Below are 14,187 nucleotides of genomic sequence, written 5' to 3'. Positions count from 1 at the left end.
GGCTGCGCCCGGCCGCGCTCCCCGGCCCGCGTCCCCGTCCCCCGCCGCCCGCGCCCGCGCCGCCCCCGCCCCGCCCCCGCCCCGGGCCCCCAGGGCGCGCGCCGGCCCCGGCCCCGGGCGCTTCCGCCGCAGGCCCCGCCCGCCCCGCGCGCCCCGCGCGCCCCGCCCGCCCCGACGCCCGGGGAGGGGGCGCGGCGGGGGAGGAGGGGAGAGGAGGGGAGGGGCGGGGGGAGGGGCGCGGCGGCGGGGCGCGGGGGGTTGGGGGACGGGAGCGGGGCTGGGGGCGCAGGGCGGAGGGGCAGAGCGGGATGGGGGCGGGGTGGGGGCGGGCTGGGGGGTGGAGGGGGGCGGGGGGCGGCGCGGGCCCCCGCGGGGATGGGGCGCAGTGGCGGGACCCCGCGGCCTCGCGGCTGCCCCCGAGCGCCGGTGCGCGGGGAAGGCGGGGGGCGCCCGGGGCCGGCGCCGGCCGCCCCAACAGGAGGACCCCGGGCAACCCGGGGAGCCGGGCGAGCCCCGCGCGGCGTCTGTCCCGGCCGCACCAGGCTCGAGGGCCGGGAGAGACTCGGCGGGGGCGGCGCGGGAAGTGGGGCCCCGGGGGCGCGGGAAGGGCTGGGGGCGCCCCCCGCGGAAACACCCCTGCCCGGTCGAGGGGGCCTGCGAGGGGCGGGCAGGAGGGCTGGGAGGGCGCCCCCGACCGGGGCCACCCAGAGGCGCCCACCTTTGCAGGAGCGCCGGGTCACTGGCCAGCGCCGAGGCCGAGGGGTCTGGGGGGGGCGGGGGGCGGGGGGCGGGCGCGGAGCCCGGGCGGGGCGGGGCGGGGCGGGGCGGGGGGCGGGCGGAGCCGCGGCGCCCACCTGTGCGCACCTGGGGGACCCCCGGAGCCCAAGGTCGCCGCGGGCCGCGGGGCAGGGCGGGCGCGCGCGCGAGGGCGTGGCGAGGGCGTTTATTCGTGCGCGCGAGGGCTGGGGTGCGGGCCAGAGGGGGCGCGGGAGGACGCCCCAGCGACAGTGGGGAGCAGAGCCGGGGTCCCCCCACATGCAGCGCTGCGGGGCCGCGGGTCAGGGGCGTCTGCCGCGCCCGGTGGGTCCCGTGGGTCGGCTCCCGGCCGGCGTGGACTCCGGCTGCCTTGGCTGCCCAGGGCCTCACAGCCGCCCCAGGGAGGCCCGGCCAGGCTTTTAAAACCCGGTGGGACTAAAGGGCAGTAAAAGGCCCAGAAGCCCCACAGGGCGGAGACAGGAGCCGGCCCGGCCGGGCCCGGCCCGAGCAGCCCAGGTGTTGCCGCCCGGCGGGGGCGCTGCCTGCCCAGCAGGCTGGGGCCTGAGCAAGGGGCAGTGCGGCTCGAGGACCGGGTGGCCGGGACCTGTGGCGTGTCCCTGTGCCGAGCAGGAAACGCCCAGACCTGCCACTGCGCCCGCCGCGGCCCGGGACCGGGCCTGGCCGCCCTCGGCCAGCAGCATGCGTCAGCCTGTGGCGCTCGCTGCAGAGGAGACCTGCCAAGTCTGCCGGCGGACGGGTGACTGGACTTGTCCACTCAGACGAGGGCTCTCGATCCCGAGGCCTCCGCACCCGTGGGGGGGAAGAGCTGCCCCCCAAGTGGCACCCCACGCAGCCCATCCAGCCTGGGCCCCAGCACTTCCCGGCACAGCCCCTGGGAGAGTCTGCAGCCCTGGCCGCGCCTCCAAGGGCTTCCGCTGAGAAAGGCCTGGGGACCGGGATCCCTCTGACCTTGCAGCCCAGCACCCCCCCCCAGACGCCCCCCAGAGACAGGGCATCCTGAGGAAGGAGCTGGCTCTCCTGCCACGTGGCCCTGGGGGGTGCCGTGCCCCCCCCCCCCGGTCCCCCACTTGTCCCTGAAGCCAGACCAGCCGCCCAGGCTCTGAGAGTCACAGACGCGCGCCCCTGACTTCGGAACACACGGGGTTTGTGAATATTTCACCAGATCGGTTTTCTAAGTGCAACTACGGTCTCCCCGACACACGCAGGAAGGGGTGGTGCGGGGGGGGGGGGCAGCCAGGGCGGGGGGCGCTGACTCTCTCCAGTCACCTCCCGCAGCCCTCCGGGAAGGAAGCCGACTCACCTGGGAGGGGCCGCGGCTGGCGGCCAGGCCAGAGGTCCCCGGGAGTGGGCAGCTGCAGCGCCCGGGGCCGTGGGGGCCGTGCGGGGCCTGCTTGGGGCTAGGCCTGCTCTGCTGACAGACGGATCTCCCACCCCGCTTGAACCACCCCGCTTGAACCACCCGGCACAGAAGGCGGCCGCTGCCTCCGGCTCTTTGAACAGCTCGGCCTTTTTTTTCCTTGAAGATTTATTTATTAATTTATGCCTACAAAAGCTGGCATACAGGCCAGGGGTAGAGGGGTGAGGACCCCCCCGAGGCAGAGTGGGGAGCAGAGCAGGCGGATCCGCGGAGACACACTGCTGAGGGGCAGCTGGAGACGGGGTGACGGGGGTTCTGCTGCGCCCCGTGGGTCAGCTCCTGGCTGGGGATGGACGCGGGCCACGCGGCTGGGACAGCTTGATGGCGCTGGGACTGCCCCCGGTGCCGCCAGGGAGGCCCTGCGGCTCCTGCTTTGGTGTCACCTTGAGGCGTCCCCGCCAAGACCACCCTTAAACCTTCTCCGTGGCGTCTTAGCGTTGTGGTTCTCTCCTTTTGATCGTTGATGTGTTTCGACGTTCTCGGACGCTGTGGGGCTGTGACTTCATCACGTGTGATGGCTCATCCTGTTCTCTCCCCCACCGAACGGTCTTGCAGCGCAGTTCAAACCAACACAGGAGCTCCCTGTGGCGCCGGGTCACCTGGGCCCGGGTCCATCCCTGGCTGGGAGCTGCCCATGGGCCGCAGCAGACCCCCCCCATCTCCCCGCTGCTCCCTCAGCAGTGTGTCTCCGTGCATCCGCCTGTTCTGCTCCTCACTCTTGTCTCTGGGGGGTGGGGATCCTCTCACCCCCCACCTCGGGCCTGCACCCCAGCTCTTGTGTGCATAGATAATTTTTAATAAAAAATAGGCTCACCCTGAGCCCCAGGGAGACCCTGCTGCTTCGTTCTTTCCAGTGGCTTCTGGTTATTCTGTTTCCCCTGGGTCGGCGATGCTCATGGCCTCTGTTAGCGCCCATGGCAGGCGGGGGCCACAGGAGCTGCAGGTCGTTTTGTTATAGGACAGGGAGAGGGGCAGCCCAAACCCCGCAAACCTGTCTATTTTATTTTATTTTTTTTTTAAGATTTATTTATTTATACAAGCACTGGGTACAGTCAGAAGCGCAGGAGGGTGAGAGGATCCACCAGAGCCAGAGCGGGGAGCAGAGCAGGCAGAAGGACCGAAGGACACTGCTGAGGGGAGCAGCGGGCGGCAGGAGAGGTCTGCGCGCCATGCGGGACCCTCCTCCGGTGGCCGGGGAGCAGCCGGGGATCAAACCAGCGCTGCAGAGGCAGCGGGCAGCTTCGCAACCCAGCGCTCAACCGCTGCGCCACCGGGGAGGCCCAACCTGTCTATTTTAAATGGGTTTTGTCATCCGCCGCATCAACACGAAACATATGAGACTTTCATGGGAAGGAACTTTAATAAAACTAGGAAACAACACAGATAAGGCAGAGAGTCTACTTTCTAAGTCAAGCACCCAAAGTGACCCGTCCCCTCGTGGGTAAAACTTCATCCAAATGGGATCGGCCCAGAGCAAGGCCCCAAAGCCTGCCACAGTCTAAAGCACCTTCCAGTGGGGACCCACAGAAAAGGGTCACAAACAACCGGACCAGCCCGGAAGGAAAAGAGCAAAATCAACATTAAGATAAAGGCTGCCATGGTCACCTCCCCACGGGTCTCCCCCACATCTGTGTCACCCCGTCCACGACCAAAAGACAAGCGCAGTTTCTTCACGTGTCTCTAGGCTCCACGCGCCTCCTCCAGGGCTCCTGGCTCCATCCTGCTCCTTCCTCAGTCTCCTCTGCCGCTTCTCTCCCTGCTCAGCTCCACCCTCCCTTGGGTGGGGCAGGGAACCTGGAACCTCCCCCTTTCCTGGGGACCCCCCTGTTACAGTTTTGATGAGTGCTTTGCCGCTTTAATGATGCCAAGTCTTCGAATTCATGGACATGGCTGTTTCACCACTTACCGCTAACTTCTTTTATTTGTTTTTTAGAGATTTATTTATCTTTATACAAGAACTAGAATGCAGGTCGGAGGCACGGGAGGGTGAGAGGACTCACCGGAGACAGAGTGGGGAGCAGAACAGGCAGACTGAAGGGGAGCAGCAGGGAGAAGGGAGAGGTCTGCCGCGCCATGTGGGTAGCTCCCTGGCCGGGGATTGAACTCCTGCTGCAGAGGCTACGAAATGCTTCCTAGTGCGGCGCTTAACCCCTTGTGCCACCAGGGCGGCCCCGAACTTCTTTTATCTCAACCATGACTCGTAGTTTCTAGAGCACAAGAACTCAAAAGGGAAATGAGAAAATACTCGGAGTTGGGTGAAAATGAACACACGTCAAAACGGCAGCCTGCGGCTCCGGCAGCACAGGGTGGCCGTGCAGCTGGCCGGTGAGTGGCCACACCTGGAGGAAAAAGCCCCGGGCCTACCACAGAGTTGGCCTGGCCAGGACCAGGACACCCCCTGTCCTTCTTGTGCTGTGCCCAGTCCCCAGGGCCGTGGCAATGGCCACTCAGAGCCCAGCAGGGAGCCGTGGGTGGCAGTACCTAGGGCGCCCTCGGTAGCCCCCAAGGGTAACACGGAGCAGCTACTTCACAGAGGCCACCGATGGGCCGTGCTAGCTGCCCGGTCCCCTCTGGACCCCACACCCTCACACTGCAGCCTCTGCTGCCCTGTGGGGCCAGCTGCTCTCCAAGCTCTCCCCTCCCAGTGACCACCCAGAGAGCCGGCAGCGTGGACGGAGCTGGGCAGGCCGCGTCCACTGCAGAAGGGCTGGTGTGGTGGGCAGGAGCAGTGCAGGGCGCAGGCTGTCACTGCCATGGGGGCAATGCCTCTGGAGCCGGAAGCTTGGTTTCTACCAAGGAGGCCCTCGCTGAGGTCAGAGACACCTGCTGGCCCATCCAGTGCCAGCTGCACTGTGCCGGCCCTGCCTGCTGGGGCCACTGTGCCAGGCAGGAAAGTGCCTAGGGGCTGAGCAGACGTCCCTCCTCCAGGCTGCGGAAGCCAGTGGCTAAGGTGGCCAGGGCACCCTGACACTTGGCAGCCTGCAGCTGGGCCAGAACCACCGCCCCTGCCCTTGGGCGGGACTAGCAGGTGTTGAACAGGCAGCGGGCACAGCCCTGCAGACCTGGACGTGGGGGGCAAGCTCTGCCTCTCCTCCCTGGTGGAAACGCAGCCCCACGGTCAGCGCGGGTCCTGGGTACATGGACACTCGCGGTACACTTGCTGGCCACCTCCGGAGGCTGTGCAGGCTGGGGGGGGGGCAGGTGTGGGACGGGGGCTCTTTGCTCCATCTGCAAACTGCTTCTCTGTAAAAAATGAAAGAAAGAAACTTACGCTCCCCCCCACACGCGCCCCTTGACGCGCTTCTTCGGAGGCGCCAGCGCCAGGCCCCGGCCACCTCGTGGCGACGCCCACGGTCCCCTGCGCCCCCGCCAGCCGCGGACAGCCCGGCGCTGCCCAGCTCAGGGCGCTGCCCACCGCGGGCGCCCTGGACGCGCCCCCCCTCCCCGGCCACTCCCTCCCCGCGCCGTCGGGCTCACAGTGGCCGCCAGCGGTTGTCTGCTGTCCTGGCCGGACGGTGTCCAGCGCCGCAGGCCAGGCCCTCCCCGGCTCGCGTGTGCGTGGGGCTTGGGCCACGGGGTCCGCGGCGGGTGGGGGTGGCTGGGTGGGCCCGAAGCCTGGCGCCCCCCCGCCCCGGCCCCCGGGTTCCCGCGCCCCTCGCCCGCCCTCCCACCGTCTCGGGGCGCCGGCCTCTCTGCGGCTCCGCGCGCGCCAGCCGCGGGCGGCTCCATGCGCGGCCTCCTCGGGCGCCCCGCGCTGCGGGCGCTGCTGCGCGGACCCCGGCGCCGGGCCGCGTCCGCCCGTGCGCCCCAGCGCGGGCCAGTGAGGCGGCGCCGGCCTCGGGGGGCGCGCGCGCGGCCGCGGGAGCCAAGGCCGGCTGCCCGCCGCTGTGGCCGCCGCGGCCGGGCGGGAGGCGGCGCCGCCCGCTTCTCAGGCGGGGCCTCCCGGGCCCTCCGGCTCCGTGGGCCGGTCCAGGGCCAGGCCCGTCCGGGCCCCCCTGTGGCCTCGGACGGCGCGCGGGGGAGCTGCCGGCGGCACGCGGGGCGAGGCCCGCCTTCCTGGCAGCGCCGCTCCCCGGGGAGAGGCCGCGGCCCCGCGCTTGCCCGAGTCTGGGCGCGGCCGCCCGGCCCCCCGCGGCGGCGCCCCCTCTGGCGCCCTCGGCCGCTCCCGCCCGCCCAGGTCCCGGCGACCTGGCCCTCCCTCCCCGGCCCCGGGAGGGGCTCTGGCGTTGCTCGCGCCCGCTGCCCGGGGTGCCCCGCGGTGCGGACGCGGGTCGCGGGGAGCCCGGGCGGGGCGCCGGCGAGGGGCAGCCCCGACTCGCCCTCTTCCGAGGGAGGGTCGTCCGGCCGCGCGCGCGCCTCGGTGGCGGGGAAGCCAGACGGTGCCGCGCGGCCGTCCCGTCGGGGCGTGCTCTGGCGCCTCGAGCCGAGGGGCTTCAAGCTGGCGGCCTGACGATGCTGCAGGGGGCGGGGGTGGGGGCCTCGCGTGGCGGGGGAGCCGGGAGGGGTGTGCCCGGGTGCCCGGCGGGACGCCGCGGCCAGGGCGGGCCTTGGGGGCACTCCCAGCGACCCCCTGCGCCCCCAGGCCCCCGAGCGGAGCACTCCGAGGACCTGAGGAGGGAGCCCTTCCACCCCGCCTCGCCGGGCCCTTGCGCTCCGGCCCGTGGTGGCCATGGGGGGTGGGGATCCAGTGGGCGGGGCCGCCGATGGGCGCCACCCAGCCCCGGCCCCCCCACTTCCCTCCTGGTCTCTGTCCTGCAGGCCTGGGAAGGCCCCAACGTGGTCTGCACCTCCAGGGCCATGATCCGCCAGCCCAACGCCGCGGAGGCTGCCCCCGGCAGGGTGCTGTCCAGGGCCCAGACAGCACCTCTGGGCTGGCTCCCCAGAGGTCCAAGGAGGGAACATGAAAGTTCGCCTGCTGTGCACGAGAGCCGAGTGTTCTTTGGTCTCCTGCCTGGGCAAGTAGCGGCATTTACGGGAGCAGAGCAGGAATAGAGGCGCCTCACACCCCCAGCCCCTGAACGATGCTTGTCTGGCCTCCTGGGGTGCAGGAGGGGAGGTTGTGGGGGCCAGGCCAGGGGAGGAAGCCCTCCTTGCCGGGGTGCACGTGCGTCCATGCTGCCCCTCCGTGTCGCAGCACCCGCCCTGCTCCTGGGGTCACTCTGCAGCCCGGTGTGTGCTGGCCACTCAGGCCCCGGCCACCTCACTGTCCAGCGTTGCTGGAGCAGCACGGAGTGTGCGGACCGTACTGGGGAACCGGCGCAGGGTCTGGCCACTCCGGAGAAAGGCCCCCCGGGGCGCTGACTGTCCTGAGCTCCAACCCTGTCCTGCCCTGGGGTCAGTTTATGCAGCAGGCAAGGTGGCCCGGGCGGTCACTTGCTGAGCGCCCCGCGACTGGCGTTGGAAATGCACAGCTGGCGATGAGGAAGCTGGGGCCTGGCTGGGCTTGAGTCCGCAGCCCGCGGCTCGGCTCGGCTCGGCTCGGCTCGGACGGCGGCACAGAGGCCGGATCTTACCCTGGAGACCAGCAAGGGCTGCGAGCCGGGCAGGACAGCCGCACTGCGCCTGCGCCGCGGGCCCGGCCACCCGGTTCCAGCGGCTGCGCGCCCGCGGGGGCGGGGCGGGGCGGGGCGGGGCGGCGAGTCCGCGAGGCGGAGCTGGTGCCCTGACCCCGGTCGCGCCGTCCTGTCTGCCCGGCCCGCACCGAGCGCCATGGCCGAGCCGCCGCCCGACGTCAGTGAGGACGAGTGTCTCCCCGAGTACCGCCACCTCTTCTGCCCGGACCTGCTCCGGTGAGTGCGCGCCGGGGCCTCGGGCTGGGGGCCGGCTGGGGCGCATGGGGGAGCGAGCCGGGCTGGGGCGCCAGGGGAGCGGGCCGGGCTGGGGCGCATGGGGCAGCGAGCCGGGCTGGGGCGCCAGGGGAGCGAGCCGGGCTGGGGCGCCAGGGGAGCGGGCCGGGCTGGGGCGCATGGGGCAGCGAGCCGGGCTGGGTCTGGGGCGCCCGGGGAGCGGCCAGGTTCTCCTCTGAGAGGCGCGTGGAGACGCTGCCCACTGGCTGAGTGTCCAGGGGGCCCGAGGGTGCCCTGCGCCCGCACTGATCTTTGCCCTGGAGAGCGCCTTGCTTGTTTTGGCCAGAGGTGCCCGCGCTTCCTGCTGGGGCAGTGGGGGGGCTGGACGCCTGGAAGACACCTCTCTCTGCTGGGTTCGTTCTGAATCGTCCACCGGGCTGCAATCGCCCGCAGGCCCGGGGTGGCGCGCGCACGTGGCGGGAGGGCGCACGGTCGGGCCTCGAGGGGGCCCCAGCTCAGGGTCTCTCCAAAGAGCCGCGTCTCCCTCAGGGACAAGGTGGCCTTCATCACGGGTGGTGGTTCCGGGATCGGTTTCCGGATCGCCGAGATTTTCATGCGGTGAGCCCCCCACTGCCCTGTCCTCCCTCCCACCCTGGGGGGATGCGCCCGCCACACGTGGGGACAGTGCATGGAGAGGCCCCGTGCTGTCCAGGGCCAGCTGGGTGTGGAGGCGGGCTCCGGGACTTCTCCAGGTGGGGTGGGCCTGGGCTCTGGCCTCAGCACCCCCATTTGTACAGAGATGGCTGAGCAGGTTGTGGTCACTGGACAGCAGGGCCTGAGGCTTCTGGGATGGGGTGGAGCTGGACCCTGACCCCTGTCCTGGTGCCCAGCCCGCTGTGCTTTGGCTAGAGGCACCAGCGCCCCCTCATGCCCGGCCCTGGCTTTGCAGGCACGGCTGCCGCACCGTCATCGCCAGCAGGAGCCTCCCGAGAGTGTCAGTGGTGAGGGTCTCCCGTAACCACCTGTCCACGTTAGGACTGGGTTTGGCTGGGCCCAGAGGGTGGGGTCCCCTCCTTCAGTGGAAGTGACCTAAGGCTCGCCCTAGGCTTTTGAGGAGTCTGGCTGTTGGGTCCTGCGCGGGCCACGTTGGCAGGACTGTGGCCCTGAGACTGCCTGTCTCCATGGGAAGGGGGGCTGTGTCCACCCACCGTAGGAGGGGTCTCACCAGGCCCAGCCTCCAGGCAGGGCTGGCATGGCAACTGACCAGCGAGTGGCCTGGAGTGGGGGACAGACTGGGTGTCTCACGAGGCCACTAGAGGTTGTGGTCTCAGGAAGTGTCCACTGCTGCTCTGCCTCCTGGGTGGGGAGCGGTGACATCGGACGTGTCAGCCTCTTGACCCTGCCTCTGGCTGCTGCCCACCTCTCCTCCCGTCTGGCTTTTAGGCTGCCAGGAAGCTGTCTGCTGCCACTGGCCAGCGCTGCCTCCCTTTGTCCCTGGACGTCCGAGCTCCCCTGGCCATCATGGCTGCCGTGGACCAGGCCCTGAAGGAATTTGGGAAAATCGACATTCTTGTTAACTGTGAGTCACCATTGAGTGAGGCCAGGGGCTCTCGGCAACCCCAGCCTGGGGGGAGGGCAGGGCCTGGGCACATGTGGGGGCCGGCTCAGCGCCAGGGCTGCGGCCACGCTGCTCCTCCTGGGCCCTGGGCCCTGCTGCACTGCCATGGATCGGAGGCAGAGCCGGGCTCGGGGCGCTGAGCTTCCCTCCCCAGAGAGGAGAGACCTTCCTTCCGGTCAGCCAGGCCCCAGGCTCCTCTCCCGCCGCCTGGCGTCCGTGGGCCCCCCTTGCTGGAATTCCCTTTGAGAAGCGCCCCACCCGCGCCCCTCGCCCTCACCGCGCCCCTCGCGGCCTCTGGGGCGCCCTCGACCTCGACCTCGGGGCCCCAGGCCCCTGGCCGCACCCTCTGCCTGGAGGACGCCTCTCGGTCGGGCCCCTCGCTCGGCAGAGGCCCCGCCAGGGCCCGTGTCCGCGCAGCCCGCGGCGCCCCGTCCCGCGCTGGCCGGAGGGCGCAGTGCTCGGCCCGCGCTCCACGGCCCCGCCCCTAGGTGCCGCGGGGAACTTCCTGTGCCCCGCCAGCGCCCTGTCCTTCAACGCCTTCAAGACGGTGATGGACATCGACGCCCTGGGCAGCTTCAACGTGTCCCGGGCGCTCCACGAGAAGTTCTTTCGGGTGAGTATCCCCGGGCCGGGGCGCCCGCCGGCCACGCGCTCACGCCCGCCTCGCGCGTTGCAGGAGCACGGAGGGGTCATCCTGAACATCACGGCCACCCTGGGCATGCGCGGCTGCGCGCTCCAGCTGCACGCGGGCTCGGCCAAGGCGGCTGTGGGTACGTGCCCCCTCCCGCGCCCCTTCGGCCCCGCCCCGCCCCGCCCCGCCCCGCCCACGCCCGGCCCCGCCCGCCCCGCCCCGCCGGCCCCGCCCCGCCGGCCCCGCCCACTGCCTCGCCCCGCCCCGCCGGCCCCGCCCCGCCCGCTGCCCCGCCCCGCCCACGCCAGGCCCCGCCCCGCCCACGCCAGGCCCCGCCCGCCCCGCCCACGCCAGGCCCCGCCCGCCGGCCCCGCCCCGCCGGCCCCGCCCCGCCCCGCCCCGCCGCTGCTCCGCCCCGCCGGCCCCGCCCCACCCGCTGCCCCGCCCCGCCCACTGCCTCGCCCCGCCCCGCCCCGCTCCGCCCGCTGCCCCGCCCCGCCCCCTGCCCCGCCCCCTGCCCCGCCCCCTGCCCCGCCCCGCCCGCTGCCCCGCCCCGCCGGCCCCGCCCTGCCCCACCGCTGCTCCGCCCCGCCGGCCCCGCCCTGCCCCACCGCTGCTCCGCCCCGCCGGCCCCGCCCCGCCGCTGCCCCGCCCCGCAGCCCAGCCAGGGCGCTGCCCCCTCACACCGCCCTCCCCACCGGCAGATGCCATGACGAGGCACTTGGCGGTGGAGTGGGGTCCCCAGAACATCCGCGTCAACAGCCTGGCCCCCGGCCCCATCAGTGGCACCGAGGGCTTCCGTCGGCTGGGTGAGCCCCGGGACCCCTGGCGGGTCTGGCCTCGGGGTCCCCTGCCGCCAGAGGGCCGCCCCACGCTGGGCAGGCCTGCCGGCCAGTGCACACCCACAGGCACCGGGCCCAGGACCCGGTGGGCAGCTGCTCCCTGGAGGCCGAAAGGACGCGGCCGGCGGGCCCCATCCGGGCACCCCTAGAGCCTCAGGACGTGGCAGGGTGCGGGTGGGAGACCTCGCTGGGCTGGGAGTGCCCCACGCAGCCGCCTGCCTCACCAGGAGAGCGGGGACCGCGTGGCCCAGTGCTGACGCCTGCTGCCCTCCAGGCGGCCCCCCGGACAGCGTGAGCAGGAAGGTCCAGGCCAGCCCCCTGCAGAGGCTGGGGAACAAGACAGAGGTGGCCCACGGCGCGCTCTACCTCGCCAGCCCCTTGGCCTCCTACGTGACCGGAGCTCTGCTGGTGGTGGACGGCGGGGCGTGGCTGACACTGCCCAACGACCCCGGGCTGCTGGGCCGCGGGGAGCCCCCCTCTGCTAGGCTCTAGGTGACAAGCGGCTCCGCCCCTGTCACCCACCCGGGCACCCCCTCAGCAACCTGCCCCCGGTTCCCCCCACCCCTGTGACCTCCCTTGGCCACTCCCCTGGTCACCCGTCCGGTGGCCCGGCCTCGCTGAGGGCCCTGTGCCCCGTCCACCCGCGGGCGCCTCCCTGCATGTCCTCGGCTGCCTGCTTCCCACTGCCCCACACCACAGGCTGGAGTCAGGGCGGGAGGAGGTGTGGCAGGAGCCCCCGCAAACTTGCCCCTCCCTGCCCTGAGCAGCATCCCCACCAGGATGGTGTCTCCGAGCCCCCAAGCCCTTCTGCCCGGTGCGCCTGGTCCCAGTGGGGTGGCGGGAACCTGGTGGACTTGAGGGGGCCTGGCCCTGTGGGGGCGCTGGTGGGCTGACCCAGGAGCGTTGGCTGGGCTGGGCACCCTGCGGAGGCACAGGTGTAGCCTCAGCAGGGCTCTGATGTGTTGGCCAGCAGCCCCCAGTGCCCATGCCCAGGCTGCCCAGTCCTGCCCCACGCCGGCCTGGTGTCCTGGGTTGCGGCCTGGTGGACACAGCTGGTGGGGCGGGAGGCAGGTGCCCTGGCTTCCCGGTGACCCGGTCTCTGGTGCTTCTGCAGGTGCTTCTGCAGGTGCTCTCTATGCTGGCGGGCATAGGGAGCAGCTGCATCCACGTTCCCTCCCTCCGGTGCACTGGCCTGGGCAGGCGGGACTGGGCAGCGAGCCGGCCTGCTGAGCTGCCCTCCCGACAGGCATCTGCAGGGCCAGGCCAGCCTGTGGTGTGGCGGGGCTGCCTCGGAGTGGGATGTGCCGAGCTACAGGAGGCCATCCAGGACCTGGAGCTGCTCTGCTGGGCTGTGCTATCCAGCCAGCCAGGCAGGCCTGTCTCGTCCTGCCCGCGTCCAGTGCCTGCTGACGTGCCCGGGGCTGCTCCCCACAGCTGGGACATCCCCATGGAGCCCCTCGGTTGTTCAGGAGCCTCCGGGCTCTGGAGTTCAGGAGGGGCCCCCGGCGTCCAGTGTGCTGTGTCCTGCAGGCTCACGTCTCCCTCCCCGGCTATGCTGCCCATCTCCCTACCGCAGCTTTAGAATCTTGCCATAAATTTCATTTCCTTCAAAATTCGTCTTTTTGCCACGAAGGTGTCTATTCACTGGACTTTACAAAAGTTTCAGCAGGAAAAGGAAACACGTGGGGCTACAAGCGGGCCGTCTGGGGGCGGGTCAGCGTCCCACCACCCGTCCGCGGTGAGCGCGCAGGGCCCTGCGGGGGGCGGGCGGTGGGAGCCCCGTCCAATCTGCCAGGGCCACTGTCTCTGCCCCCCCCCCATGAGCCCTCACGGAACTCAGGCCACCTCCCACCCCCCAGGCCTGGCTCCCACAGCATAGCGGGGAGTGATGGTGGCCAGGGCGCCCCAAGCCGCAAGCTCCGGAATGGGCCAGAGAGCCAGGCCTGGCCTGGGAAACGCCTGCGAGAAGCCGATGGTCGTGAAAGCACACGAGGACACCGAGGCCGGGATTGCACCCCCTCACCCGCGGGCAGAGGCCGGCCAGGCCCGGGGTGCACCCAGCGGCTGGGGACAGGCCCCGTGGGCCAGAGCCCCTGCCACGGGCTGGGCTTGGCTGGACGCCACCGCAGGGGCCCCCGGCCAGGGCAGCGTCCATGCGCGGGACCGCAGGGCCTGCCCGCCCGCCCCTCCAGCGGCTCCGAGGCCCTCGGCACTTGCGGTCTTGGTGGGACCGGCACATGGCCCGAGTGGGGGGGCCCCTGGGACCCCGGCTGGGACCAGCCGATGGTGGCATCCAGCGCCCGCCCAGCCCCCTCTGACGTGGCCCCGCGCTGGTCCCGGTGACATGGAGGGCGGGGAACAGCTCCGGGCTGCCCCAGAATAGCAGAGCCTTGTGGGCGGGAGTCTCTGGCTGCGCCTCCAGTTGCTGTGGCGACCGGTGAGCCGTGGGTGGCGCCTGGTCCCCAGGTTACCCGGGAGGGGCGGAGGCCCCGGCCTGGGGCGCCCGCCCAGCCCCTGCCCTCCTGCGGCCCCGCTCTGGGGGCGGCCTCCCGCCCGCTCGCTGGCGCTGGCTCCCTTCCACCCTGCCGCCCTTGAGCCGCAGGCCGGCAGCCCCCGTCCAGACCTGGGCGCCTCCTGGAGCAGGCGGCGGGGCCCGGCTCTGGGCTGAGAGGCATCCTTCCCTCCCTCCGACTCCCCGGCCCCCTCCCTGAGCCCTGGGCCCCCGACCCGGCTTCCCCATCCCCGAGACCTGGACCCCCAGGCCCGGGCCCGGCCCCCCTCCAGGTGCACAGCAACTGGAACCAACCGGCACCGGTGGCTCCTGGGCTCGGCCTGCGGCTCGCGGGCGGCCAGTTCCCCCTCACGCAGGGAGCCGCTGCAGTGACGGCGCCGCGCGTCCACTCGGTGTGGCCGTGGCCTGGGCCTGGCCAGCCTGGGGCTAGACCCGAGAGCCCGGGGTGGGGGTCTCGATGCCGCCGCCCTACGCAGGGCTCAGGACGGGCGGGGGCAGCGGGGCGCGGCCTGGAGGCTGTGGGGTCCCCCTGGGGGCCCCCCATGGCGCTCGGCCTCCGGGTGGGACCCCCCCTTCCCCTTCCCCTTCCCCTGCCCCGCGGGTC

General features: G+C 72.1%; 1 protein-coding gene across 1 annotated transcript; it reads left to right on the top strand.

Annotated features, from left to right (window-relative positions):
* Positions 1-7,903: 7,903 nt before the first annotated feature.
* DECR2 (2,4-dienoyl-CoA reductase 2) lies at positions 7,904-12,633 on the top strand (the record flags this gene model as incomplete). Its single annotated transcript, XM_084248798.1, has 9 exons — positions 7,904-7,983; positions 8,530-8,598; positions 8,930-8,981; positions 9,424-9,559; positions 10,087-10,211; positions 10,275-10,368; positions 10,934-11,038; positions 11,346-11,563; positions 12,186-12,633. The coding sequence occupies 8 exons, from the start codon at positions 7,904-7,906 to the stop codon at positions 11,561-11,563; spliced, it is 879 nt and encodes a 292-aa protein (XP_084104924.1). The 3' UTR covers positions 12,186-12,633.
* Between the last annotated feature and the right edge of the window lie 1,554 nt (positions 12,634-14,187).

This window comes from Talpa europaea (assembly GCF_964194135.1).
Source record: "Talpa europaea genome assembly, chromosome: 12".
Lineage (NCBI taxonomy): Eukaryota > Metazoa > Chordata > Mammalia > Eulipotyphla > Talpidae > Talpa > Talpa europaea.
Note: the sequence above shows the minus strand (reverse complement) of the source record. Positions and strands in the feature narration are given on the sequence as shown.